The sequence below is a fragment of the Gorilla gorilla genome, chromosome 4 (assembly GCF_029281585.2).
Source record: "Gorilla gorilla gorilla isolate KB3781 chromosome 4, NHGRI_mGorGor1-v2.1_pri, whole genome shotgun sequence".
Taxonomy (NCBI): Eukaryota; Metazoa; Chordata; class Mammalia; order Primates; family Hominidae; genus Gorilla; species Gorilla gorilla.
Genome location: NC_073228.2, coordinates 147,018,271 through 147,045,976, shown reverse-complemented (window position 1 = coordinate 147,045,976; position 27,706 = coordinate 147,018,271). Strand labels below are relative to the sequence as shown.

The 27,706-nt window shown below is 41.5% G+C and overlaps 1 protein-coding gene across 9 annotated transcripts in view; it reads right to left on the bottom strand.

Annotated features, from left to right (window-relative positions):
• The window catches only part of ARHGAP26 (Rho GTPase activating protein 26), a 458,221-nt gene that overhangs the window by 13,547 nt on the left and 416,968 nt on the right, over positions 1 to 27,706 (bottom strand). For 4 of the 9 annotated variants that reach the window (XM_063706839.1, XM_055389277.2, XM_063706840.1 and 1 more), the window contains 2 exons: positions 8,051 to 8,326; positions 1,425 to 1,516 (listed from right to left, as the gene is read on the bottom strand). In XM_063706839.1, the coding sequence (XP_063562909.1) occupies positions 1,425 to 1,516; positions 8,051 to 8,326 (368 nt within the window). The remainder of the gene's footprint in view (positions 1 to 1,424; positions 1,517 to 8,050; positions 8,327 to 27,706) is intronic. The other 5 variants (XM_063706842.1, XM_063706843.1, XM_063706844.1 and 2 more) reach the window with 3 other exon arrangements.

Here is a 27,706-nt window from a genome sequence, read left to right as displayed (position 1 = left end):
GAATTGTACATTTTAAATGGGTAAATTGTATGTTGTATGGCTATCTTAATAAACCGTTAAAAAATGGAAGAAGGCTGCACTCACCAAAAGGAATCACAAAGAAGACAGAAGCATATACATAACTTTTGATAGTTTAAAACAATTCTGCCCCTGAGATCAGGAGTCCTTTGTGTTGTCAGAGGGAATGGTTGTTAGAAACATGATGATCCCTTGCCCATATGAGCAGTGAATTGGGACTTAGAGGACAGACCTTTAAGCCCTGGATTCACCTGTCAATGTAGGAATCTCTCAAATCCTGCTCTTCTATAGGCAGAAGCCCCTTCCTTGCTGACAAAGCAGGGGGCAGAAGCCCAAGCAATGCAGCCCATTCTGGTTTGTCTTCTGCAAGGGCCGTGTCATGTTATGGCAGGGCCAGGACTCCGCCGCCTGGGCCTGTGTGGGGGACACTCACCAGTGAAATGGCTTTGGACAGCCTTCAGCAGACCCACTGCACCTGCAGTCTGCTGGGGCCTGCAAGCACCAGCTGTGGACAGGAGAGGTGGCTGGGCTGGCTGTTTGTGCATTTTGATTTATAAAGGGCCTAGATGAAAGTTAATGGAGCAAAGGTTTAAGGGCAGTGCTTGAGGCTTTGAGAACGATAAAAGGGAATGCAGACTCAGACGCCCACATGTAGTTCTGGGGTAATCCCTCCCACTCCTGCTGACCCAGAAGGCCAAGGGTTGAGTGTGACCTGGGAGAGACCCTCATGCTCTGTGCCTTGTTCCCCCTTTTGTCTACCTGTACCTGATGGATATCTCTGCTATGCTGAATGCAGGGGCTGGGCACACACAATGGCAGCCCCTGTGGACGTGACTACAGTCAAGGGCTGGTCCCCAGGAACTCATCTCTGCTCTGGCCTGGAATGTGTTTACAGATGCAGCCAGGACCCACAGAATCAGGTGCAGCACCCACTGCCCAGACAAAAGTGAGGAAAAACTGTCACTGTAAACTATGAGAGCATCAGGGCCTTTTTCGAAGATGGATACAATGATGATAATGGTTTTAATAATAACAATATTAACTTAGTGAATGCTTAATACGTGTTGAGTACCATTTTAAACATGTGATGTGTATGATCTCTTAAAGCCACTTCCAGGTCCTGGGCTGGGTCTTTTGCAGGCACAATCTCATTTACAGTGGTAACAACTCAACATGGAGCTGATTACACTAGTCCACTCTTCACAATGTCTCCGGAAGTCCTGCTGCTGCTATTTTATTTTGGGAAAAGACACAGAAACCAACACACACAGACGCACACACACTTTTTTTCTTACCCATTGTATTGAGATTTTCCCTAGGGAGGAGCTTTGAAAATGCCAGTTATTTATGTGCTCCGCTTGCCCCCGCCCCCCGCCCATATCTTTGTGAGGGGATGAGAAACTCACCATTATCGAAGACCGTGCCTGCTGTGAACGAAAGTTCTGAGTCATGTTCAGCTTTGCAGGCATACAAGGCTTTTGCCTTCCGGAACGGTGTGCTGTGTGAAAACAAGAGTTTATTTAACATTTTTGAAAAAACCCTTAGAAAGCCCCAGACATTTCATCTCTCTTCTTCTCTTTCCCTGTAAGCTACCTAGTCCCCTCTCGTGGGAAGTGCCTGGCAAGGCAGCCAGATGGCAAGACATGAGGTGGGAAAGCTGCAAAGATCTCAGGAGAAAAATGAGAAATATTCAGAGAAAAGCCATAAGCTTCAAGAAACTACACTTTTTGTGGGGTCACCTTGTGCCATGTTAAAACTTTACCTGGGAGTTACAACAGCCAAACAGCGGGAGGGCAGGCTGGGCCCCATTTTTGGAGCGGGAGTGCCTTGGGGGAAGGGAGGGAAGCAGGGGCAGGAAAGAAGTTCCAAGCTGCTCTGGGGAACACACTCCCAACAGAACCTGTTGAAAGCTGGCAATGCTGAGTCAAAAAGAAGAAATTCCAGCAAAGCCAAGTTTCAGTTCCAGGCCACGGGCGGACACGAGCTCTCCCAGATGTTCCTGATTTCTTACTAGACTGGGTCTTGCTGGTGAGACAGGATTCCAGAGCTGGAGCTCTCCAACCCCCAGGGGAGGGAATAGACAAGGTGCATGAGGGCAATTACACATGTGTGTGCAAGAGCACACACGTGCACCTGTATGGGGAGTGTGGGGAGGAGGAAGAAGGGAGAGGGGACATGAGGCATTTCTTTTGGTTTGTTTTTGCTTTTCTCATGCCCACTGAATGTTTACAATCACTGTCACTATGCATCCGAATCACCTGGGGAGCATTTAGAAAATGCAGATGTCTAGGTTCTACCCAGATGTGCAGATATTATACAGGCATCAGTAGTTTTTGTTTGTTTGTTTAGACGGAGTCTTGCTCTGTCGCCCAGGCTGGAGTACAGTGGTGCGATCTCGGCTCACTGCAAGCTCCTCCTCCTGGGTTCACGCCATTCTCCTGCCTCAGCCTCCCGAGTAGCTGGGACTACAGGTGCCTGCCACCAAGCCTGGCTAATTTATTGTATTTTTAGTAGAGACAGGGTTTCACCGTGTTAGCCAGGATGGTCTCAATCTCCTGACCTCGTGATCCACCTGCCTCAGCCTCCCAAAGTGCTGGGATTACAGGCGTGAGCCACCGCGCCCGGCCAGGCATCAGTATTTTAAAAAAGCTCTCCAAGTAATTCCAACATGCAGTGAGGGTTGAGAACCACTGTTCTAGAGCAGAAGGTGGCAAACTTTTTCTGCAAAGGGCCTGGTGGTAAATATTTCAGTCTTTGTGAGCCACATGGTCTCCATTGTGCAGAGTGATCAGAGTAAATGGTTATCTCGAATTTATTGCTGGGCCATAGTTTACTGTTGTTCCCTCTGGTTTTCTAGGAGCCAAGAAATGATGGCCAGGTGGGAAAACATTGGGAAAGTGGGAGAAAATGAAGTGGGACCCCTGGGAACAAAGGAAAGAAGAGTCCTTAGTATTCACCAGCTCCAACAGGAAAACAGCTCTTCCTGGCTAATTATGATGACAGAATAAAGTTCAGGACAAGGGGCACTGTCTGTGAGCCAAAGAAACCAAGTCTGTGTATTGGCCAGCAAGGACCAAACATCCTATGTGCAACTTTCCAGGGAGGAATATAAGAGGCATTTTTTTTTTTTTTTTTTTTATTGAGAGGCTGGGAAGCAGACAGGAGGAGTGACTTGGCTGTGAAAAGTGCTAAAACAGATAAAAGACTACACTGACAGGCAAATGGAGCCTGTTATGACATTGACATTGAAGGTGAAAGGAGAATCCAGTTCACATTAGCCAGGGTCTCAGAGACCAGGTTTTGAGGCAGTATTTCTGCCTCTTGAGGACAGGGCAGAGCAGGTGGGTAAAAAGCAGAGAGACCAGGGAAGGGGGACTAAAAGTAAGGGAAACAGCATCTGAGGAAAGGCTCCTCTGACTGGATTTTCACAAACATTATTTATTAACCTCACTAAACAAGGATAATGGGACAAAACAGGGGAAGCTGGAAAACCAGCAGGGGTATTTGGCAGCCAGAAATAAAAGGGAGTGGTCCAGGTGCCCAAGATTATCATTCAAAAGGAGTAACATTCCATTGATATTAGGTTTGTGAAACTGAATAATGAAGTGGCAATAACATAGTACATTAAAAAATAACAAACTAGGCACTGTGGCACATGCCTGTAATCCTAGCACTTTGGGAGGTGGGAGGATTGCTTGAGCCCAGGAATTTAAGACCAGACTGTAGAGACCTCCATCTCTACAAAAAAATAAAAAAAATTAGCCAGGCATGATGGGACACGTGTGGAGTCCAGGTTACTTGGGAGGCTGAGGCAGGAGGATTGCTTGAGCCCAGGAGGTGGAAGCCGCAGTGAGCTGAGATTGCACCACTGCACTCTAGTCAAGTGAGACCCTGGCTCAAAAAAAAAAAAAAAGTAAGTAAGTAAATAAATAAATAAATAAATAAGCAAGCCAAGAAAGGGCCTTGTTTTTTCCTCAAGTTGATAGGCAACCGACAGTCTATGGGAGGGCTTTTCCCTTGAGATCTCCCTCTGCTGCCTTAGGATAGGCACAAAAATGGGAGAAATGACAGAAAAGGTGCTTTTAAAGGGGGCCATTCCTGTTGCCCAAGGAATAGGAATGGGTAGGGTTGCCAGATAAAATACAGAACACCTAGTTAGATTTGGATGGCAGAATAAACAATAAATATTTCTTTAGCATACGTTATGTCCCAAATATTGCATGGGACATAGATATACGAAAACATTTTTGTTGTTTATCTACCATCCAAATTTAACTGGGTCTGCTGTATTTTTATTTTATTTGCTAAATCTGGCAACCCTACCCAAAAAGTCTTATCTTCTTAAAAGCTTGTCAGCCCAACAAGTCAAGTGTCCCATAACTCCTTCTGAAAGGTCTTAAGCAGTTTGCTTTAGGTAGGGTTCCTACCAAAACAGACAAATCCTGTTGGCAGAGAGATTGTATTTGTAGGCTTTGGCTCTGATAAAAATAAAAAATAAAAAATCTCCACCAGGCATCATTGGTTCTTTGGCTTCCTATTCTCCACGGTGCATCTCAAAACTGGATACAGAGGGCCTGGGGTAGTTTTCGGCTGCTCCTGTCACAGTGCCCTTCAGACCTCAGCTGGGCCTTTAAGGTCATGAACAAGTTTGGATCCTCCTGCTAGTTCCCTTTTAATTTTCGCCTCTGAGCACGGCACAAGGCCTGGAAAGCACTCACAGGAGTTTCCCTCAAATGCCCTTGCAAACCTTGCAAAATGATGACCCATTCGCCATCATATGGCACTACAGGGAGGTGGGACCAGCTAGACTGGCAGGTGGAAAGGGGTTGATCATTTAGGCATAATTTCCAGGGACCCCTGGGCAAATGCAAGTTACAGATTTGGGGCTATGGGCTTTTTTGGGGGAGGGGTGAGCAAGTGAAAGAAAAGGGAAATACGGAGGGAATGTGTCTCCAGCACCCTTTCTCTACTGTGCTGCAAAAGGCATCTTCATTCCTGACTTTGAACAAACAAGGTCTATAAATGGTTTGAAGAGGGGACAGTGATATGGTTTGGCTCTGTGTCCCCACCTGAATCTCATCTTGTAGCTCCCATCATTCCCGTGTTGTGGGAGAGACTCGGTGGGAGATGATTGAATCATTGGGGACGGTCTTTCCTGTACTGTTCTCATAATACTGAATGGGTCTCACGAGATCTGATGATTTTAAAAAACGGGAGTTTCCCTGCACGAACTCTCTTTTTGCCTGCCGCCATCCATGAAAGACGTGACTTCCTCCTCCTTGCCTTCTGCCAGGATTGTGAGGCCTCCCCAGCCACGTGGAACTGTAAGTCCGTTAAACGTCTTTTTCTTCCCAGTCTCGGGTATGTTTTTATCAGCAGCATGAAAACAGACTAATTCAGACAGTAAGCAATTTCCAGAGGAGACATCATTCAGAAGTTCATGGGACCACTGATTAGATCTAATTCAATATTTACTTATAAAGGCTTTGCTCAGGGAAGGAAATCTGAAGCTTCATGCTCTGGAAGTGGATTTGAGGGAGGCCCCAGTGGACCTGAATAATGGGTGTATACCACCACCTCTTTGCTATACACTACAGTGTACAGGTTTCGGCCCTCTCTGTTCCTCTGATGGGCTAGCTCCTCAGCAGTGTTGCTATCTGTGCTCATCTGGGCACACACATTTAGTCCAACTCTGCCTTGACTATTTTTTTTTTTTTTTTTTTTTGAGATGGAGTCTAGCTCTGTCACCCAGACTGGAAATGCAATGGCACGATCTTGGCTCACTGCAACCTTTGCCTCCCAGGTTCAAGCAATCCTCCTGCCTCAGCCTCCTGAGTAGCTGGGATTACAGGCGCCCACCACCATGCCTGGCTAATTTTTGTATTTTTAGTAGAGATGGGGTTTTGCCACGTTGTCCAGGCTGGTCTTGAACTCCTAACCTCGGGTGATCTCCCCACCTTGGCCTCCCAAAGTGCTGGGATTACAGCTGTGAACCACTGTGCCCGGCCTGCCTTGACTATTTCAAGAGGGCAGCTTCCTAAAGGGTGTCCAAATAGTGCTATTCTAACAATGGCCAGGGGAGGAGGTACTGAGTAACTGTGACCCCAGACACACAAGATGGCAATAGAATGGCAGATTCTATTGCCATTGCCCTCTGTCAATCTGGAAATACTTTGGGAGGTAGGAAGAAGTAGGAAGGAAAAACAGTCTGGAAATATTTGGGGAGATGAAAATGAGTGAAGAGGTAGAGATACTTGACAAGAAACAGGGCCCCAAATCTCAGAGTCACAAAAAAGTGAGTACCATCAAGGCAGAGAGGACATTTTAGGATTTTAGATGAGTGATTTCACTCTCTTGAGTCTCTTAACCCATTTTGTCCAAAGGGCCAATATTTTGAAGATTTTTACTCCATTTTGATAAAAATGAAGGAATTACATTTTCCTAAAGCCCAAGTTTCTCTAATGAGTAAGTGAGGCATTTTGGAAGCTGACTTGTCTGTGGTCACTTAGTTTCCTCTGGTTCAGGTCCTCATGATCTAATGAGAATAATCTATGCTATTTCTGGTATCTTAGAAAGTTGATGTCTCCCAAAGTGCCCAGAAGATGTCCAAGAAATGATTAGGAAATCACTAGAATGTCAGGAAGACATGATCTGAAAATTTCCCTTATTTATAGAGTGAGAAAAAAAAGAATTACTGAAAATCTCCTTCCCATCATCCAGGACAAAGCCAGGTAGAAAGCTGTATAAAACCTAAAAGAGCAAGTCAGGCTCTGGGCTGGGAGCTGCACGGAAACTCAAAGTTGGGGTTACCCACGTGTTTGGAGGAAAGAGTGCTGAGCTGAGGGGGAGAAGTCCTGAATTCTGGATTGGCTCTCATTTAGTCATGGCATTGTGTCCAAGTCACCTCCCTGTGCTTTAGTTTTCTTTTCCCACAGTAGGGTTCAGGCCATTTCTCTTCTCATTCTCACACGAGGATAGAATGAAATGATAGATGTGTAAGTGCCTAGTGGGGAATAAAGTAATATATGTATCTGTATATATATAAATAGCATGGGGTTTTCTTTTCTTCTAAAAGTGAAACTCGGCTTCATAAATTATTTAAGCCTCCCTGCTGGATCCACCCTTTGGAGAAAAAGACAGAAGGGAAAATACTCCCAAAGCCCAAAACGCTTCTGATGCTTATAACTGGGCTCTACAATTTGGTTGTCTGAAAGCTGAGACTAAGCTTGAGAGAGAAGCATGTTTAGGAGCTCCACAGCATAGGAATTCTGCAGGATCCCTATTCGTTCTTTTCCTGGTTGTAAAGAGCTCTTTTTTTTCCCAAAGAGCACAAGAGCAAAGAACTTAAGTGCGGAAGTCACAAAAGCAGGGAAAACTACAGCATGGCCCTGAGAAGAGGAACTAGGTCAAGCTGCTCTCCCTCAGAGAGAGGTAGTGCCTGTTCCCAGGACAGCTCAGGCTTCATGACACACAGAGACAGAAGCAGGCTGGGAGCATGGATGGTTTCGGGAGTATATGGGGGACAACGAGGCATAAGCCATGAGCAATTTAAGAGAAATCGCTTCGTCTCTCAAGCTTTTATTCCATGTTCGACGTCTCTCCCCCAGTGGATCTGGTCTAAGTGACTGGGTGTCAGTGCTTAGGGCCAGGGGCCCAACCCCACAAATAAATATTGCCTGATGCTACCTGATAAAAACGAGAAAAGAAAAGGTTGGCACATGTCTCAACACTGTTTCCTCTTATGTTATCTTACACCAAAGCGCAGAGAGCACATGAAGTTGAGAGAGCCATCAAAACCAGAGTCTGGTTCAGGAGGTGCTCCTTCCCCTAACTCTAGGCACCAGAGAGGTTAATTCAGAAACTTGAGTCAGGGTTGAAAAGGGTGTGAAAAATGCCATGCTGGTTCATGCAAATGGTCCCTTTTAGCTCTGGTCTCTTAGGATGGAACCACAGGAGAGCAGGGGCAGCCCCCTGTTGTCCCTGGCCAGCTTTGGATAAACGGGAACAGATTGGTCATCATCCGAGATTTTACCTGGAGTCTTCACGTACCGCTTCTTCTGGCCTGTCAAAAAGCAAGTGCAGGTTTGGATGGCAGGGAACAAAGTTGACGAGGAGGCTGAACACTGCATGAAGAGAGGACCAAGCCAATGAGAGAACAACGGCAGCAACAGAAAACCAAACAAACCCTGCAACAGACCTGACGGGGGATGAGTCGCTGGACGTGGATGAGGTGGGCATAGGGCTGGATGGCGCCGAGAACATGGGCCAAGATGGCGAGAGGGGTGAAGTTGGGCTTGGATTCGGGGGGCTGCAAGACATAACAACCAGAAAACTTGTCAGCACACAGGGAAACCACAATGGGAGCACAGGAGGTCATGGGAGGCCAGATGACGGAAAGCTGGGCAGAGCAGAGGAGCACCGAAACCCAGGGATGTGCTGTCAGGGCCATGTCACATTCCTCCAGACCAAACCTCCACATCCAAGTAAACGTCTGTTCTGTAATTCCTCAGAGTATAAACAAGCTTTGCCCTGCAGAACAACTGCTTTTCAGGTGATAGAAGCTTCTTTGCTCATGTACATTGGTGACAAATGCCCTGAGCCCACGCACATGAGTTCCCACACCCACATGCTATCACCAGCCTTGTTCTGAGGCAGGGCTAGCTTATAGCGAGCCTTCAGCTTCCATTCTTGTGGGAGTGTTTTTCAGGTTACGTCTCAGCAGAAATGACCATTTTTTTTTTCTTCTGGGCCACAAAGGCCATTCGGTGAGAAAATAATTTCCTGTTTGCATTTTTAACTAGATGGGCTGTGTGCCACTGGAGATCTGAAGTACTGCATGAAGAAGGTGATAGCCGATGGAGGTGAATACAGATACACCTCTTGGGAGACGGCATGCAATTACCAGCAGAATGCGGTTCCTCTGAGGTTTGCTGCCTGGGCTTGCCCTTTCTCCTTTCGTGGAATTTGGGCATTACGATACTCAAAGAAAAAGCCCCAGAGGGAAGGCAATGAAAAAAATGAACTGAAACCTTCAATTTGTTCATTTTGTTCCTTGATGGGTGGCTAATCAAAAGTTTGGAGAGGAAAGGTTGAAATTACTCACTGAAATGTGGCTTGTGGATTTTAATTGGTTGTGTTAGCCCTTTGACTTATTTCCACAAATGACACAAGCACCTTCACAACTCTGTGAAATCATACATCACAAATAGTGCAAACACCAATGACGAAGAGAAACCAGTTCAGCCACACCACCACTTGCCACTCCTGAATCTCAGCGGACTGCTGAACTGTTTGAATCAAGCCCTTCATGGGGGCAAAAATGACAGAAATCCGGTTCAAGGGGAACAGACTTTCTAAGCGTACTGCAATTTAGCAGGCACACACAAATGTCCTATTTACTGGGACTTCCCTAGGGTTATACCAATTCAAACATGAGACCCAATAATAGCCCTAATTACTTACTGTTGTAACACCTATAGACAAATAACAGCAAAAACCACAGTGTGAGTTCATCAGAGAGGCTCAAACTAATGTGACTGATAAACACTTTATTAAATTCCATTACGTATATTTTTAGAACATAAATTCCATGAGGCAGAGGCTTTTGTTTTGTTTACTGCTGTATATCCAGTGTCTAAAATATCCAGTGTCTGTAGGTACTATATTTAACAAATCATTACTGAGTAAATTAATGAGTCTCATTTACCCACGCAACAAGCCCATAAACAAGTACTGCTATAATTCCCATTTCACAGATGTGGAAACCTGGGCTAAGCTGAGGCTTCTCTAAGGATACCCAGCCTATAAGTAACAGGGCTGAGGTTCAAACCTCATCTGCTGATTCTAAGCCCAGGGCTCCTGCAGCCAGTGTACTCCCTCTGACATAGCAGGACTTGCCCTGTTCCTCTAGCCTGCGCCAAGCTTCTTTACAGACTCAGTCATAACATTAGAATTCTTCTTAACCACTGATTCATGTGTTTCCTTTAGATACCTACCCTATTTGCAAGGGAAAATGACAATACAGTGATAGAGAATCACAATAAGACTCAACATATTCTAAATTCCAACAAAATCCCCAATCCTGCCTCCAGTGTTCGGTCTGGCGGATTCATATAGCAGATGGAATTCATATAAGAGAAGAAATAAAATGTAAAGAGTATGACTCTTTCAAACTTTTTTTTCTTAATCCAGCAAAAACTAGTCATTGAGCACTCAGTATGTTCAAGACAATAAATGATATTTGCCAAGGTCCCTTGACTTCAAGAGCTTAAAATATATTTGACAAGAAGCGACAGATTTAAAAACAACAGTAATGTAAGACAGTAAGATCCATCAGTTGAGGGCTAAGCTAGTACCAGCTTAATACCTGGCTCCCCCTTGACTCTGTCTTGAGTCCTAGGAAAAGTGTCAACTCCTTTCTACTGTGCAGTCTCCATTTTCTTCCACAGTTGCTGCTAGTCAGAGAGGCCTCACTTTCTCAGTCCTCTCAACACAACCCTGCCCCACCAGACAATGACCTAGTAGGCAAGGCCTGGCAACAACTTTCAAACCACAGCCCAGCCCAGGAACCCAAGCAGAACCAGGGACAATTTGGAGGTTCAAGAGAACAGCCCAGACCCAGGGGCTTGTACCAATCTGTTCTTTTGGTCAGTGGTTACCACAGGACAATTAAAAAGTCCTTCCAACTTTTTTTTTTTTTTAAATGACTTTAATAAGTAGGAAACACCTCCAGCTTCCTATTCCATCTGTACCAAGAATTATGCCTTTGGCTAATGGCATAGTTTGGAACATATTCTGTGAACACAATGTGGGTTCTAAATGTTTTTCACATCCTCAGATATCTAAGTGGTTTTTGGCCAGAAGTACACGGCTGAAATTATCTGGGGGTGCGGCTGGAATGCAGGATATTCGTAACTATTATAATAACTTACTCCTCAGTCCCCATGTCAATTACCGTAGTATCAACTGCAATTGTTTCTTCTGGAGACGGAGTTTTACTCTTGTCGCCCAGGCTGGAGTGCAATGGCACAATCTTGGCTCACTGCAACCTCTGCCTCTTGGGTTCAAGCGATTCTTCTACCTCAGCCTCCCAAGTAGCTGGGATTATAGATCCCCCCCACCATGCCTGGCTAATTTTTTGTATTTTTAGTAGAGACAGGGTTTCACCATGTTGGTCAGGCTGGTCTTGAACTCCTGACCTCAGGTGTTCCACCCACCTTGGCCTCCCAAAGTGCTGGAATTACAGGCATGAGCCACCATGCCTGGCCTCAAATGCAATTTTTAACAACAGAATTTCAGAATTTCATTTGTTTATGTTTTAGCCATAGCAGTAACATTTGGTATAAAGTGACTGCATTTTAGCATTTATTACCACTATGTTTGAATTGGTATAATAATAAAATGCATACTCCATAGTACTTCTGTGATTTTTTTTTTTAATTATACTTTAAGTTCTGGGATACATGTGCAGAATGTGCAGGTTTGTTACATAGATATACACGCGCCATGATGGTTTGCTGCACCCATCAACCCATCATCTACATTAGGTATTTCTCCTAATGCTATCCCTCCCCTAGCCCCCTACCCCCTGACAGGCCCTGGTGTGTGATGTTCCCCTCCCTGTGTCCATGTGTTCTCACTAACTCCCACTTATGAGTGAGAACATGCGGTGTTTGGTTTTCTGTTCCTGTGTTAGTTTGCTGAGAATGATGGTTTCCAGCTTCATCCATGTCCCTGCAAAGGACATGAAGTCATCCTTTTTTATGGCTGCATAGTATTCCATGGTGTATATGTGCCACATTTTCTTTATCCAGTCTATCATTGATGGGCATTTGGGTTGGTTCCAAGTCTTTGCTATTGTGAATAGTGCTGCAATAAACATACGTGTGCATGTGTCTTTATAGTAGAATGATTTATAATCCTTTGGGTGTATACCCCGTAGTGGGATTGCTGGGTCAAATGGTATGTCTGGCTCTAGATCCTCGAAAAATCGCCACACTGTCTTCCACAATGGTTGAACCAATTTACAACCCCAGCAACAGTGTAAAAGCATTCCTGTTTCTCCACATCCTCTCCAGCATGTGTTGTTTCCTGACTTTTTAATGATTGCCATTCTAACTGGCATGAGATGGTATCTCACTGTGGTTTTGATTTGCATTTCTCTAATGACCAGTGATGATGAGTGTTTTTTTTATATGTTTGTTCGCCACATAAATGTCTTCTTTTGAGAAGTATCTGTTCATATCCTTCATCCACTTTTTGATGGGGTTGTTTTTTTTTCTTGTAAATTTGTTTAAGTTCCTTGTAGATTCTGGATATTAGCCCTTTGTCAGATAGATTGCAAAAATTTTCTCCCATTCTGTAGGTTGCCTGTTCACTCTGATGATAGTTTCTTCTGCTGTGCAGAAGCTTTTTAGTTTAATTAGATCACATTTGTCAATCTTGGCTTTTGTGGCCATTGCTTTTGGTGTTTTAGTCATGAAGTCTTTGACCATGCCAATGTCCTGAATGGTATTGCCTAGGTTTTCTTCTAGAGTTTTTATGGCTTTAGGTCTTACATTTAAGTCTTTAATCCATCTTGAGCTAATTTTTGTATAAAATGTAAGGAAGGGGTCCAGTTTCAGTTTTCTGCATATGGCTAGCCAATTTTCCCAACAGCATTTATTAAATAGGAAATCCTTTCCCCATTGCTTGTTTTTATCAGGTTTGTCAGAGATCAGATGGTTGTAGATGTGTGGCGTCATTTCTGAGGCCTCTGTTCTGTTCCATTGATCTGTATATCTGTTTTGGTACCAGTACCATGCTGTTTTGGTTTCTGGAGCCTTGTAATATAGTTTGAATCCAGGTAGCGTGTTCCCTCCAGCTTTGTTTTTTTGCTTAGGATTGTCTTGGCTATACAGGCTCTTTTTTGGTTCCATATGAAATTTAAAGTAGTTTTTTCTAATTCTGTGAAGAAAGTCAATGGTAGCTTGATGGGGATAGCATTGAATCTATCAATTACTTTGGGCAGTATGGCTATTTTCATGATACTGATTCTTCCTATCCATGAACATGGAATGTTTTCCCATTTGTTTGTGTCCTTGTCTTATTTCCTTGAGCAGTGGTCTGTAGTTTTCCTTGAAGAGGTCCTTCACATCCCTTGTAAGTTGTATTCCTAGGTATTTTATTCTCTTTGTAGCAATTGTGAATGGCAGTTCACTTCAATTTACCAAGCAAATGGAAAAAAAAAAAAAAAAAGCAGGGGTTGCAATCCTAGTCTCTGATAAAACACTTAAAACCAACAAAGATCAAAAAAGACAAAGAAGTGCATTAAATAATGGTAAAGGGATCAATGCAAAAAGAAGAGCTAACTTAATGCAACGAGAAGAGCTAACTATCCTAAATATATATGTACCTAATACAGGAGCACCCTGATTCATAAAGCAAGTTCTTAGAGACTTACAAAGAGACTTATACTACCACACAATAATAGTGGGAGACTTTAACACCCCACTGAGATATTAGACAGATCAAGATAGAAAATTAACAAGGATATTAGGACTTGAACTCAGCACTGGACCAAGCGGACCTAATAGACATCTACAGCACTCTTCACTTCTGTGATTTTTTAAATGACTAAAGGAATTATGCCTTTTGTTTATTTGTACTTTAGAGTCATGGCAATAATCCTATCAACAATACTACTGCACATTTTATGTACCGCAAAGATGCATGTCGCAACAGAAGGACTGTAAACAGACAAGAAATAGAGAGCACATTGTATTTTAGTTCTGATGCAAAACTAAGGGTGTATGACTATGTGTTCTCATACTCATAGAACACATATGTGAGATATAAGATGCACAGGGATGGTTATTATGGCCCAAGACTCTTTGTAGAATCTTAAATTCTCCTTTCACTACAGAAGTGTCTGGCTGTAGGTTACTTAAAAATGACAACGGCAGACAAAAATAAATACATAAATAAATAAAATAAAAATCTTGCTCCCTCCTGCCCCTCACCAAACCCAAAACAAAACAGACAAATTTCAAAATGGTCAATTTCACTCCTGGCTCTGAAACCTCCAATATCAAATTTGCAACCCCTTTCCCACTAATGAAGCCAAGGATAACAAACAATTAAAAGAGGAGAAAATGATTTTATAACTACAATTTTAGCAGATGACTCCTAAAGGCAGTCCTACAACCCTCAGAGTCCAGATGGGTGTATTAAGCTGAATGCCCAGTGCCCCTAAATATTCCTGGGGTCCTGGCAGGCCCCCACATCTAGGCCCAATGACAGCAACAACACAGCATACACTTTAGCATGGAAGGAACATTTGCTGGTCTGGTTTGGATTCAACTGGTAGGCTTACATCCACTTTAGTTTGCTGGCCCACAGTGTCCTCAAAAGGAGTCAGACAGTCCCAGTCAGTCTCTGAAATTCACTGGACAGTGAAACAATAACGGTTTAGGAAGATAAGGCTAAAAGGCTTGGCAGCATACTGGGTTGTGGCTGATAGTTCAAGTACAGTGTGCAGCAATATCATCAGCTTGACACCCTTATGTGGTGACTCACTTGAATGATGGAACATCTGCTGGACCAGCCAGGGCATGCCTGCCATACTGTGGCAGGGCTGCCTAGGCAGGCTCCCAGTCTGACAAGGGATGTGGCAGACCCTCTCTGATCTCCACACCACAGTAGTAGAGCTGCTATAAGATGAGAGGTTCTGTAACTGGAGGAGTAAGCTGACCACGAAGAAGAAAGTTAATCTTTCAAAATTCTAATAATGAAAATTACTGACGGCCTTGTAGAAAATTGGAAAATACCAAAAACCAAGAAGAAAAGAAATACAACCATACATAATTTATGCCACTGATAATCACTGTTAACACTTTGGCATATTTCTCCTCACTTTTTTTTGGAGAATTATACTACACATGTAGTTAATACCCTCCTTTTTTCCCCTTAATAAGGCATTTTCCAATGCAATTATATAGCCTTTGATAACATATTTTTAAAATGGCTACAGGCTGTTCTATTGTATGGTATACTCTGATTTCTGTAACCATTTTCTTATTGTGTATATTCAGACTCCTATCCCCCTTTAGCTATTATAAATAGCATTGCAACTCACATCTTTGTAGAGAATCCCTGCCAGTGTCTCAATTGTTTCCTTAGCACAAATTCCTGAAAGTAAAATTAGTGGGTCAAAGGCTAGGAGTTTCTTTTAAAGGTGTTGATATACCGTGCCAAATAGCTTTCCAGAAAGGTTCTACTGCTGTGCATTTCCACCAACACTGAGAATTCCTTCTCACGATTACCCCACCAACATTGAGCATGATCATTAGAAAAAAATTAGATGGACATTTTTTCAGTGTTCAGAGGTTACCCTGGACTCTTTGCTTTCCTGGTCTTTTCAGTGATGTACGAATGAATACAATTCCCTTCCTGTGTTCTGTTTCCACGTGGAAGCAATGTTTAATTTTCCAAAGGGCATTTTGACAAGAGAGTTGTGTGGGGAAGGAGACAGGCTGATGGATAAAGAGACAGATATCCACAACCTGGAGATGTGAGACCCCCTAGTTGAAAGGTATGGCTGCTCCCAGAGGAAAAGAAAGTAGTGGATTTGTAGCTTAGTGTAGGACTTTCAAAACAAGGATGAAGTCAGAGGGATAAGGCACACAAGGAAGGGCCTGAGAGTCTTGCACTAAGAGTCTCCACAGTGTCAGACTTTGGAGAAGCAGCAAAATTGGCATTTGCACGTCCCTGCCAGGCAGTGGCCCATGATCTGCAGTCCAGGTCCCCAGTGATATGTCTCAGGCCTGGGTTGAGCCTCGGATCACGGGCCCAGGGCTGGTCTTAATGCTGTCAGTTCCCCTTCCAGGTTAGACTGTTAGGTGGGGATGGTGCTATTAAACTAACAGGGGGCGGCTTTGATTTTGCCCCTATGATGAAAAAGAGAAGAAAATTCCATGAAAATCTAAAATGTCCTATCTAATCTAATCCCATTTCACTGAATTCTTCTTCCTTGGAAAATATCCCTTTCTGGCTTGACTTAAGGTAAAGGGAAATCAAACTTTAGCCAAGAAAATAGAGCCAAAAGGAACAGTGGTAAATTGGCTACTGGTGAACCAGACCAAATGACACAAAACCAGTTTTTATCTGTTGAAAATCTGAAGACATATATTCCTTATGTGTGTCCACTCAAGCTTTTACAACAAAGAAATCCTATATAAGTCCTAACCTCCTGGATTTTCAGTATGTACTTCACAACTTTATGAGCAGAAAAAATCCACACATCCCTGAGCTTGACTGTTTCGTGTTCTTTTCTACTACTCATGTGCAGATGTCTTTGCACAGATTATTTCCCCTCATCTAATATAATTTAACATGCATTTTTATTTAAACAATGACGAGTTCGGTTTCTTATTTTAATGAAACTAGTGAAATCCCCTTAAGGTCTTAACAATAATAGGGAAATGCATTTTAAAATACTCCTTCAATAATTTACTTTAAAAATAGCTTGACTAGTTTACAATGCAGTGGTTCTGTTTTCTAGCTTTAAAAAATAATTCTTAAACTATTGGGTACTGTGGCCGCCACCTGGGAGATGGGATCATTTGTACCCCAAACCTCAGCATCACACAATATACCCATGGAACAAACCTGTACATGTACTCCCTGAATCTAAAAGTTGAAATTATTTACACAAATAAAATAATTTCTGAAGTTTTAAATAAACTTTAAACTTAGATGGGGTGAGTAGGAATGGTAAGTAATTCTATGATTTAAAGAAAATTCAAGATTTTGGAATAGCACATACATCATTCTTAATGTTCCCCAAGTCAATAATCCGAATCTTTTCTCACGGAATAATACAGAAATATGAGGTAGAGGGAAAAATTCCAGATTGGAAACAAAGACATCTGGACAACAGTCCTAGTTCAATTGCTCATTGTACAGAAAAACCTCAAGGGAAAGGGTCAGAAAGGTTAAATGGGCAGAATGCTTCTATTGTGCACCGTGGCTCACAATACTTATTGACCTTAATATTCTTTCCTGTTGAACCTAAGTGTAGCCTCTCAATCTTTTCCAATACCGCATTTCAGGCACAACAGAACTGCCTAGAATAAAAATTTCTCTCAACTAAAAAATTTCACAATTTATGAATTTATTTGTAAGAAAACACTAAAGCATTTTGGGGGCATTATAAAGTGTTCATATGGTAACATTTGCTATCTCAAAAGATCTGAATAGTTGCTAAGAAATCCCAATACTTCCTTACTAGGCATATAACTCTTAAATTGAGTATGGTACAATTGCCTTTCTCTACATAATGAAGATATTGTGCTTGCCAAAACAAATTCACTCAAGTAACATACAAATAAAAGGAACGCAATAGTGCTACTACATCCAATCTTTCGTTGTTCTGGGGTATAATCTAAAGCCACTGTTTAAATGCTAGAGATGTTTAAACATGATTCTTAAAATCTGTAAGCAAGAAACTATGACTGCCTCAGGGGGTTGAGAGTGGGGAACTGGATGTACAGATATGGACTAGACATTCACTTTTTTATTTATACTGTTAGGAATTTATCATGGGCCTATACTATTTTATACTACTAGTGGAAAGTGCTCTTTTATACATGGTGCTAGACTAACTGGATATCTATATGGAAAAAAATGACAGAATCCCCTACCTCACACCATACATAACAAATGTGTTCCAGATGGATTATAGACCTAAATGCCAAAGGCAAACAATAAAGATTTTAGAAGAAATAACTCCAGAAACTGAAGGTTCCCAAACAGGGGTTGGAATTTATCCAGTAGGGCATAGAGAGGGCATATCAAAAACAATATTAAAAGGGTAAAAAGGCAGCCTACAACATACAAATGAACAAAGGGTTTATAACCAGACTATGTAAAGATTTCTTACTGGTGAGTAAAAGACAACCAAGTGGGAAATGGGCAAGAAACCTGAATAGGGATGTTAAAAGAGAAAATCCAAAAGAAAAGGCACTCAACCTTTCTGTGCTGCAGGAAATGCAGATTAAAACCACAGTGAGATGTTACTGTACACCCACCAGAATGACTAAATAGCTAACATCAAAATGCTGGAAATACCAGAGGTTTATGAGAATGAGGTACATCTCATTCTCATCTGCAACTCATATTTTGCTGCAGGAGGGGTGTAAACTGCTACAATCATTTTCAAAAATAGTGTAGCATTATCTAGCAAAGGTGAAGATACCATTCCCTTGGACCCAGTAGTTCCATTGCTAGACATACACCCCAGAGAAAGGTGTGTTATGTGTACACTGGAAGACATGTATTAGAATGTGTAGAGCAAATTATTTGTAAAAGCAGGAAATGGAAATTCAAAATTTTAGAAAAAGTAGAATAAAAAATAATTTTTGTGTATTAATACAATGGTGCACTCTACAGCAATGAAAATGAACTACAGCAACATAAATGACTTAAATATGGTTGAGCAAATGAAGTCGAACTCAAAACAATAAAATGTTGCATTTAGGGATATATACAGTCTATCCTCATTATTTCCATATTCCTTATTTGCAAATTCACCTACTTACTAAAATGTATCTGTAACCTCAAAATCAATACTTGGGGTGCTGTTGAGGTCATCCGAGGACATGTGCAGAGCAGCAAAAACCTTGAGTCGCCCAACGGCACATTCCCAGCTGAGGTCAAACAAGGCAAAGCTCTGCCTTCTTGTTTCAGCTCTCATACTGTAAACAAGTGTCTGTTTGAGGTCTACCTAGTACCACATTTTCGTGCTCTTCAATGGTGATTTTGCCATTTAAAATGGCCCCTAAGCATACAGCTGAAGCACTGTCAAATGTTCCTAAGCACAAGAAGGTTGTAATGTGCCTTATAGAGAAAATGTGTGTGTCAGATGAGCTCCAGGCATGAGTTAACAGTGCTGCTGGTCCTAAGTTCAATGTTAATAAATCAACAATAATATTAAATGAGGTGTCTTTAGGCAGAAATACATATAAAACAGGGTGATGTATTGATCAGGTGATGAAAATGTTGTGACCAGGGGCTTACAGGAAGCTCACTCTGTATTTCCCCTCCATGCAATGGCTTAGTATTCAGTAATTCCGTGTTTGCAGTGACTTTATAGAACATGACTACCGCGAATAACAAGAATGGACTGTATTTATGAGGTTAAAATATAAATAAAAACTAATTGATTACCATAAACATGAGATTAGAGCCCTTGTGGGGAAGAAGAGGACTGTGATGGGGGAGGAGAAAGCAAGAGATGTGGACACCAGCAAGGTTGCAGTTCTTAACCAGTGGGGGGTGAGGGGGTGGTTACTAAATAATAATTTAGTATTATTTAGGGGGTGTTTGCTAAATAATAATTTGTTAAGACGTACATTTATATTTCATGTACTTTTTAATACACGTTCAAGCATGTCTTAAAACATATGAACAGTAAGTACCTTAACATATTAGTAGCACTCCCTGGGTGATGAGATTAAAGGTAACTTTTAAATAGCTTTATTTTTTTAGAGTAGCTTGAGGTTCACAGCAAAATTGAGCAGAAAGTACAGAGTTCCCCTATATCCCTTGTTCCCATACACAAAGTTTTTGTGCTTTTAAAACATATTTTTGCAATTAACATGTTACTTTTATAACCACAACTTAATAAATATTACAAAAAAAAAGTCTCCCCAGCCACCCAAACTACAACTTTTACTCCATAGAAGAAGGATGTTTAATAGAGGCAAAATGATAGTTCAGCCTTTGTTGCACCAATCCATGGTTTAGGTTGCATAATACAGTTGGCAGCTCCCAACTTGTACTGTTTCTCTGCCTACTGCACTGAGAAATTATGTTGACTCTTTTAGAGACTTTTTTATTTTGGGAAACTTATTACAGTAAATCAATGGTCTCTTCCTTTTACCTGGGGTAGGGGGACGTCAAGGAGGATGTCTCTGATGTAGCATTGAGTAAGCTGCACAACATGTTAACAACACAGGCTGAGAGGCATTGGCTCTCTGGCATACTTTCCTGTATGGTCTACTTTCAGGGAATATTTCCTGTTTGGACTAGGGGGAGGAAAAAGATTTAATAAGAATCTAAATGTCCACTGCTGAAAACAAAGGAGTAACTAAAATTAGCAGCAGTGGCCCAAGGCATTTCAGCTTACAGGTAACCCTGGAGAGGAGATTCCTTGAGTAAGGAGCCTACAATATTTCACTATGTTCAGGACTTTTCAGCAATAGAAGCAGCACTTCGGCAAGGACAATGTCCAGGATGATTAAGTTAAACTCTTGCAAATGCACGAACCTTGGTCCAGATACCACGAAAGGCAGATGAGGCAGAGAAAGAGAGATGAACTTTGATGAAAAGGCTAAAAGTCTCCAAGTCTCTTTCTTTCCCTCCAAGTGAGTAGCAGCCTTCCCTCTAATTCTGGTGCTTATTTAGTAGTCTAAACATGTGGAAAATTGTCTCTGATCTGATTTTAATCTATTCAAGCTTCTTCTCTACTCCATTTATATCTTCCACACCTGGCCCTGCTCCTTCAGCGTGACCATTCACAAACCTGACACTCTCCCTGAGTTCCCGCTGGCCCTCCACAATGGCTGGCGCAGGCTGCCATGGAGGAATGTAATCTTACTAAGCTTCATGGTGATTTTTACCCCTTGTTCATTTGGTTCTGAGGAGCTTATTGACTTGACCGGAAAAAACTTTAAATGATTTTCCAGCAAAATCACCCTTTCCGCTGGAGAAAAAGAGTTTTACCATCTGTGAATAAAAACAAACTGAAGGAAAATCATTTTTATATTCTCTTCTAGTTCTTGTACTTCAAAACCAAATATCCACAGAGAAGTCAATGAAAAATAGACATGGCAAAACACAATTCTGATCTCACAAAATTTTTTTTTTTTTTCCCAAATCTGAGGTGGATCCAAATTTACTCTGGATAATCTACAAGTTACTAACCAAACTTATAGTGCAAAAAGGTTTTATACATAAATGCTTAACTTAAGAGAACTATTCTTGGTGAACATTTCAAAATTCAAATCTGATGATTACATCATTTCTCTGCTTAAAACACTTCAATGCTTCCCCATTGCTCATAGGATAAGGCCTTCTCACCTAGATTATTATAAGAATCTCCAGCCTGTTTTCTTTACCTTTTACCATTCCAGTCCATCCTACCGTGCACTGTAAGTACAAACACCTGCTAAAGACATAGCTTAATAAATATTTGTTGAATGTTGTTGAATGAAGAGCATTTTCCTGCTCATAAATTTCTCGTTACTTAACGAGTGTAGAATAAATTCCTTACTCTGGCAGACTGGAATATGTAGTTACAGTTTATTCTAGAATCTTTGCATTCCCCTTCTTCTGGTTCACTTGGAGAAGTTCTTTTCCATCCTAAGTGACCCAGGTGAGTCCAGTGTCCCACTGATTTCACTGCAGGGCAGGCATGTGATCCAGGCTGGCCACAGTGGTCAGTGTGGACAACTGACCCTTGTTCATCTGTGGAGTCTAACAAAGTAGTGCCCCCTTATCCTTGGTGGTTATGTTCCAAGATGCCCAGTGGATGCCTGAAACTGTGGATAGTACCGAACTATGTATATACTATGTTTTTTATATGTATATATCTATGGTAAAGTTTAATTTATACATTTAAGCATAATAAGAGATGAACAACTACAATGATAAAACAATTATAACAATATAATGAAAATTATGTGAAGGTAATGTCTCAAAATATCTTACTGTACCATAAACCGTAGCAGCCTCAGCATATATTTTCCCTTCCTTAAGTCAGTAACTTTCACCTTTTCACTTACAGGAAGCACTTTACGGCTTCTCTTTAGCATATGCAAATTGCCAGCATTACCATTCTTGGACTTTGGGGACACTGTTAAGTAAAGTAAGGGTTACTTGAAAATAAGCACTGTAGGCCGGGGCATGGTGGCTCACGCCTGTAATCCCAGCACTTGTGGTAGGCCAAGGTGGGTAGATCACCCGAGCTCAGGAGTTCGAGACCAGCCTGGCCAACATGGTGAAACCCCACCTTTACTAAAAATACAAAAACTAGCCAGGTTTGGTGGTTGTATACCTGTGATTGCAGCTATTCAGGAGGCTAAGGCAGGAGAATCTCTTGAACCTGGGAGGCGGAGGTTGCAGTGAGCCGAGATCGTGCCACTGCACTCCAGCCTGGGTGACAGAGCGAGACTCTGCCTCAAAAAAAAAAAAAAAAGAAAAGAAAAGAAAAGAAGCACTGTAATACCTGGAGTCAATCTGATAACTGAGGTAGCTACTAAACAACTAAGGGGTGGCCAGTGTCCACAGTGTGGCAAAGGGATGATTCCTGTCCCAGGGAGCAAGACTTCATCATGCTACTTGGAATGCTACGCAGTTTAAAACTTACAAATTATTTGTTTTTATAATTTTTCATTTAATATTTTCAGACAGTCACTGACCATAAGTAACTGAAGCCAAGGAAAGCAAAACCGTAGATGAGGAGCGCCTACTGCACATGAATGCTCTTCTTTCTGGATCCAACAATAAAATGTATTGGCTTAGGGTGACTAGAGATCTTTTTTCATATTACATGGCCAACATCTGTCTGCAAATGAAGTTAACATGAAAAAAAAAGAGGGAAGAAGAGCCAAGCAAAATGATAATTTGGGCTCTTAAATCCAAATGTGCTTAGGGTTAGATCCACCATGAGACTTCCCAAAATGTCAGCTTATGACTTCCATTTTTTTCCCTTAAGCTAGCTGGGTTTCCTCATTCCAAGGCGTTTCACAATAGAGCCCCAACTCCCCTCTCAGTACTCATTACTTGCCTTCAAAGTCCCCAGGGGTCTCCAAGTCAGCAAACTTTTTCTTAAGGGGCCATAAAGTAAATAGTTTAGACTTTGCAGGCCAAGAGGCAAAACTGAGAATATTATTTAGCTACTTATATAACCATTTAAAATGTAACAATGGAAAAACACTCTTTTCTCACAAGCCACAGAACAAACAGGCACCTGGCTGGATGTGGCCTGTGGGCCTTGGTTTGCCTACCCCTGTTCTAGACAAATGGCTTTACTTGTGCCATAAGTATGCTTTAACCTTTTGCATCTCCATGTTCCTGCTGGTGCTGCTGTTCCCATCTGAAATGCCTTTCCCTTTCCTGTAACCACTGCTCATCCGCCACTCAAAGCCCATTTCAAATGCGACCTCCTTCCTCAGGCTTCTTTGATATCACAATGAGTTTGATCTTTCTCCAGTGAGTTGGATCTTTCTCCTTGGAATCTTCAAGGGCTGTGTTTTTCTTCCCGTCTTGATGCTACATTGAATTGCAGTTGTCTTATCCCTCTTTTATCTCTTGCACACTGTGAATGCTTAGAACTGACAATATCTAAAGACTGTATTTTTAAGAAAGACTCCACAGGATCAAGTAAATAGTTAAAAGAAAGGAAATGGATCTACCAGAAACCAAGGGTAAGACTGCTGGCAGACAGGGAAGGCAGACATTTCTGAGTCAGAATTATCTGATGTCATAAAACAGTACAGCTTTCATTCTGGTGTTGTCACGACAGCTCCACATATGGCCACTTGTCGGCTTGCCTAAGACAGGCCTGACAAATACGATGGAAGGGGACATTCAGACATTTCATTTCTGGTTGGGAGGGAAACAGGCACATTGGGCATAAACTTGGATGAATGCCTGTGTTTCAGTATTCATTCTCAGCCACCCACTGGCATTGTTCTTGCTCCTGGCTACTGGGTGGTGGTGCCCAAACTCAGTCATGAGTGTCCCACCTTCATGACGTTTGTCACATCTGTGTATCACATGTAATTTTAATACATATTTTCTTAATATTTTCTTTAGATTGATCTCTTTAACAAATGTCTACTTTAGTCCATTGCAAATAATATCTCATTATTATTAGTATATAGAAGAAAGTTCACCCAAGCACCATTTAAAGCTATTTCAGCTATCTCAGTGTCACACAGCTCACATTTTGGAAATTTCTGTTCTTGGCCACTAATCTTTTTATACCCTCTTGTAAAAGTGTGGCATATATTTTCCCAAGATCTACTTAATTATTTGGAAGAGCTTATTTAATGAATGAAAAGCATATTTGTCCACTCAAGCAAGGTGTACACAGTCATTTAATGTTTCTCTCTCTTAATTTTGGTATCATTTGTCTACACTACCTACAGAATAATAAAAACAACAACAGTTATCAACATTTAAGGAATGCTTTGTACTCCTGGGAGAGTTTAAAACAGCTTTATTGAGGTATAATTTATATACCACGAAATTTATCTGTCTTAAGTGTACAACTTTTAGAATACTGATAGAGAGCTGTGCAAGCATCATCCATATTCAGTTTTATAATCTCACCATCACCCCAAAAAGGTCCTTCCTGCCATTTGCAGTTAAGCCCTGCTCCCATGCTCAGCCACAGGCAACCACTGATCTGCATTCTAACTCTAGAGATCTGCCTTTTCTAGATATTTCACAAAAGTGGAATTGCATATTGTGTGGTCTTTTGTGTCTGACATTTCATTTAGCATAATGTTTTCTGAAGTTCACCCATGTTCTGGCGTGTATAAGTAGTCAATTCATGCTTGTTACTGAATTTTATTCCATTCTATGGACACCATGTTCTTATTGAGTAGTAAGATTTCTGCATAGATTCTGGATACAAGTTCTTTATTAGTGATAATATTTGCAAATATATTTTCCCAGTGTGTGGCTTGTCCTCTCATTTTTTCAGTGGTGTCTTTTGAAGGGCAAACATTTTTAATTTTGGTCAAGTTCAATTTGTTAATTTTTTTCTTTTTAAATTGTGCTTTTGGTGTTAAATCTAAGAAGTATTTGCCTAACCTAAACATTTTCTCCTATGCTTTCTTCTAGAAATTGTCTGGGAATATCTTTATTTCACTTTCATTTGAGAAGAACAGTTTTGCTGATCATAAAATTCTTGGTGGACAGCTTTGTTTTTTCCTTAAGCACTTCGAAAATTCAATGTATATCTAGCCACCATGGCACACAGAGCCTCCCTCTTATGTTCCTGACATGCTGCATCTGCTACTCAGGCAAACTGCAAGTACCCTGCCCCGTGCAGCACTATTCATAATATGTGCCCTTGCCTGCAATCTACTGAAGCATTTTTACTTTAAGAAGCATGTGTTGGAAGATATAAAAGAAAAATATTTAAAACTGTTTATGAGCAAATTTCCTCAAAAAGCTTCAGAAGCTGGTCCATTTGTGCCATCTGTTATAAGAGAAACTAGAAACCACCTGTCTGTCTGCCTGAGCTCTGCTCTTACCAAGGAAGCTGTAATTACCTCTTTGGTGAAGGATTTGAATCATTACAGTAAATCCTTATTCAGCACATATTGTATTAGGAAGGCATTCTGAACCCCAGAAACCAGGTCTTCCCCCCCCCCCCCCCTTCTGTCCTCCAAAGATGTAGTAAAACCTTAGTTATTAGGAGCCTGGAAGAGTGAATTGTGCCTTAGCCTTGTTTACTACTCAACAATAAATATTTAATAATCATATATTTACTTAGCACCTAGTACATGCCAGGCACAGTTGTAGGCACTGGAAACACAGCAGGTAACAAGCCAAGCAAGCCCTCTGCTCTCAGGCAGCTTACATTCAAGTTCAGTAGGCTTCAAGGTAGGGTGGGGGAGAACACAGGCTGGTGGAGGAGAAAAATATCAAAGCTCCTATTGGCATTTTAAATATCTTATTCTTATAATATTTATATTTTTTATGTTTTCTAATGTGTGTAATATAGCAATTACTAAGGCAGGTATACACTTTATAATTAAGTAAATAAAAACAAACACTTATTGGAAGTACATGCTTTTTGATAATATTTTAATTATTATCATAATGGAAAAAATTTAGGAAATACTACTTATGAGTGTGTAAAGCAGAAAATAAACTCGTAAACAACCAAAGAAGATAATTTTAGGTGGTATTAAGAGCTATGAAATCAACTAAAATCAAGGCAGTGTGAAAGCAGGTGCCTGGGTGGGGAGGGTGTGTGGGTGTAATTTGGATTCTGTGGCTAGGGCAACTTCTTTTGGGTGACATCTGAGCCGAGATCTCAACAAAGTAGACTGCTGAGGGCTCACTGTCTTAAGCCCAAGTGCATCTTTTTTATGGTTAAACATTTAGGATTAAAACAAAGCTAACCCCCATTTCTGCCTAAGCTCCTTCACAGTCTCTTTGCTTAATCACAGAGACTTTTCCCAGAATACTATGTGAACTTAATGGAAAGGGTCCTATTTTGAAAGAACTGTGGAAAGAAGATCAGTAGTAAACATTGGCCTGTCTGTAGCAGAATTCCCAGTAGTAGCTGATAACAGCAAAACATACTTTTCCTGCAAGAAATTGTTTCTTGGTAAAGCTAAAAAGTCATTCTGTTTAGGGAAACAAATGCTTGCCTTTTCAATGAAGTCTCTGTGCACCCTTAAAAGAGTATGTCGCTTGCTCCATTTTGGAAACGGGGAACTACACAAGCCCCAAACAAACAGCCCAGGGACTTCTCTTCTTCTGTGTAACCTGCCACATCTCTAGCTATCTGCAGGATGCAACACACTGTTTGATACTACAGTTATTACACCTCCTTTTTCTAGGTTACCCTCACTTTCACTACCTGAGATGTAACAGTTCTAAAGTTCTACTCACTTTTTGTCAGTATATTTATGTTAATTCACTTGCAACGGTATTCATGGTCACAGTGGTACAAGCTCATTCAGTTCCCTTCAGAAATCATCAGTCTACGCTTTCAAATATACCTACCTGAAATGTTAGTGAGTGTAAACTTTCCACAATGTCATCCCCAAAACCCCACAGCGTGTCTCTGTCAGCTCTTCCTTCTTCCAACATTGTCACCCAGCCTTATCATGACAAAATGGTACTCTACTATATATACTCAAACTTTCTGTCATTCTCCCAGAAAACTATAGGAAGGAAGGGAGACTCCCCTCTGAGAAGGACTATTACAAAAGACAAAATTACAAAAATGAAAGAAAATCAAATGTACTTTACAAAATGGCAAGTCCTCACATTAGCAAGAAATTGAATGACTATGGCAGGGTTGGGGCCTAAGAAGCTATATCTTCAAAATACTATTCCTGCCGTGGCCTTGTGGTTCTGATGAGCAACCAGAGATGGGAACCACTGATCTTGGTTCCTATTGTGCTCTAGGTCAGCTCTGGAAATGACTGGGAAGTGTGAACGCCCCACGTATTGTACTTAGTAGCAAAACACTGTCATGATTACTTTGTTCCTCTAAAACCTTTTATTTGTTCGCATGGATTTTATTATTCTTTTTGGCTCTGGGAATATGTGTAAGCTTCTTATCCACTGAATTAATAAACTTTTAGTGCTAATCTGAGATTTGGTCAAAAGAACTGTAGGGATTCTGAGAAGGGAGGGATCAGACTGGACTGGTGTAGTTTGCGAAAGTGTCCTGTGAGATGGAATGCTCTCATTTTCCATTTTTGGGTTCAAAATCAAGGGGGCTGTGGCCTCCTTACAGCTGAGAAAGGAGAATCAGTGTCAAGAGCAAAATGTTTCTCTCTGCTGAGGCAAGACATAGCAACAACACGAAGTCCTGCTTCTAAAATAACAGCTCCCAATGGATAGAGTGCACTTATGACATGCCAGGTAGGGCTGGACACTCCCGTCA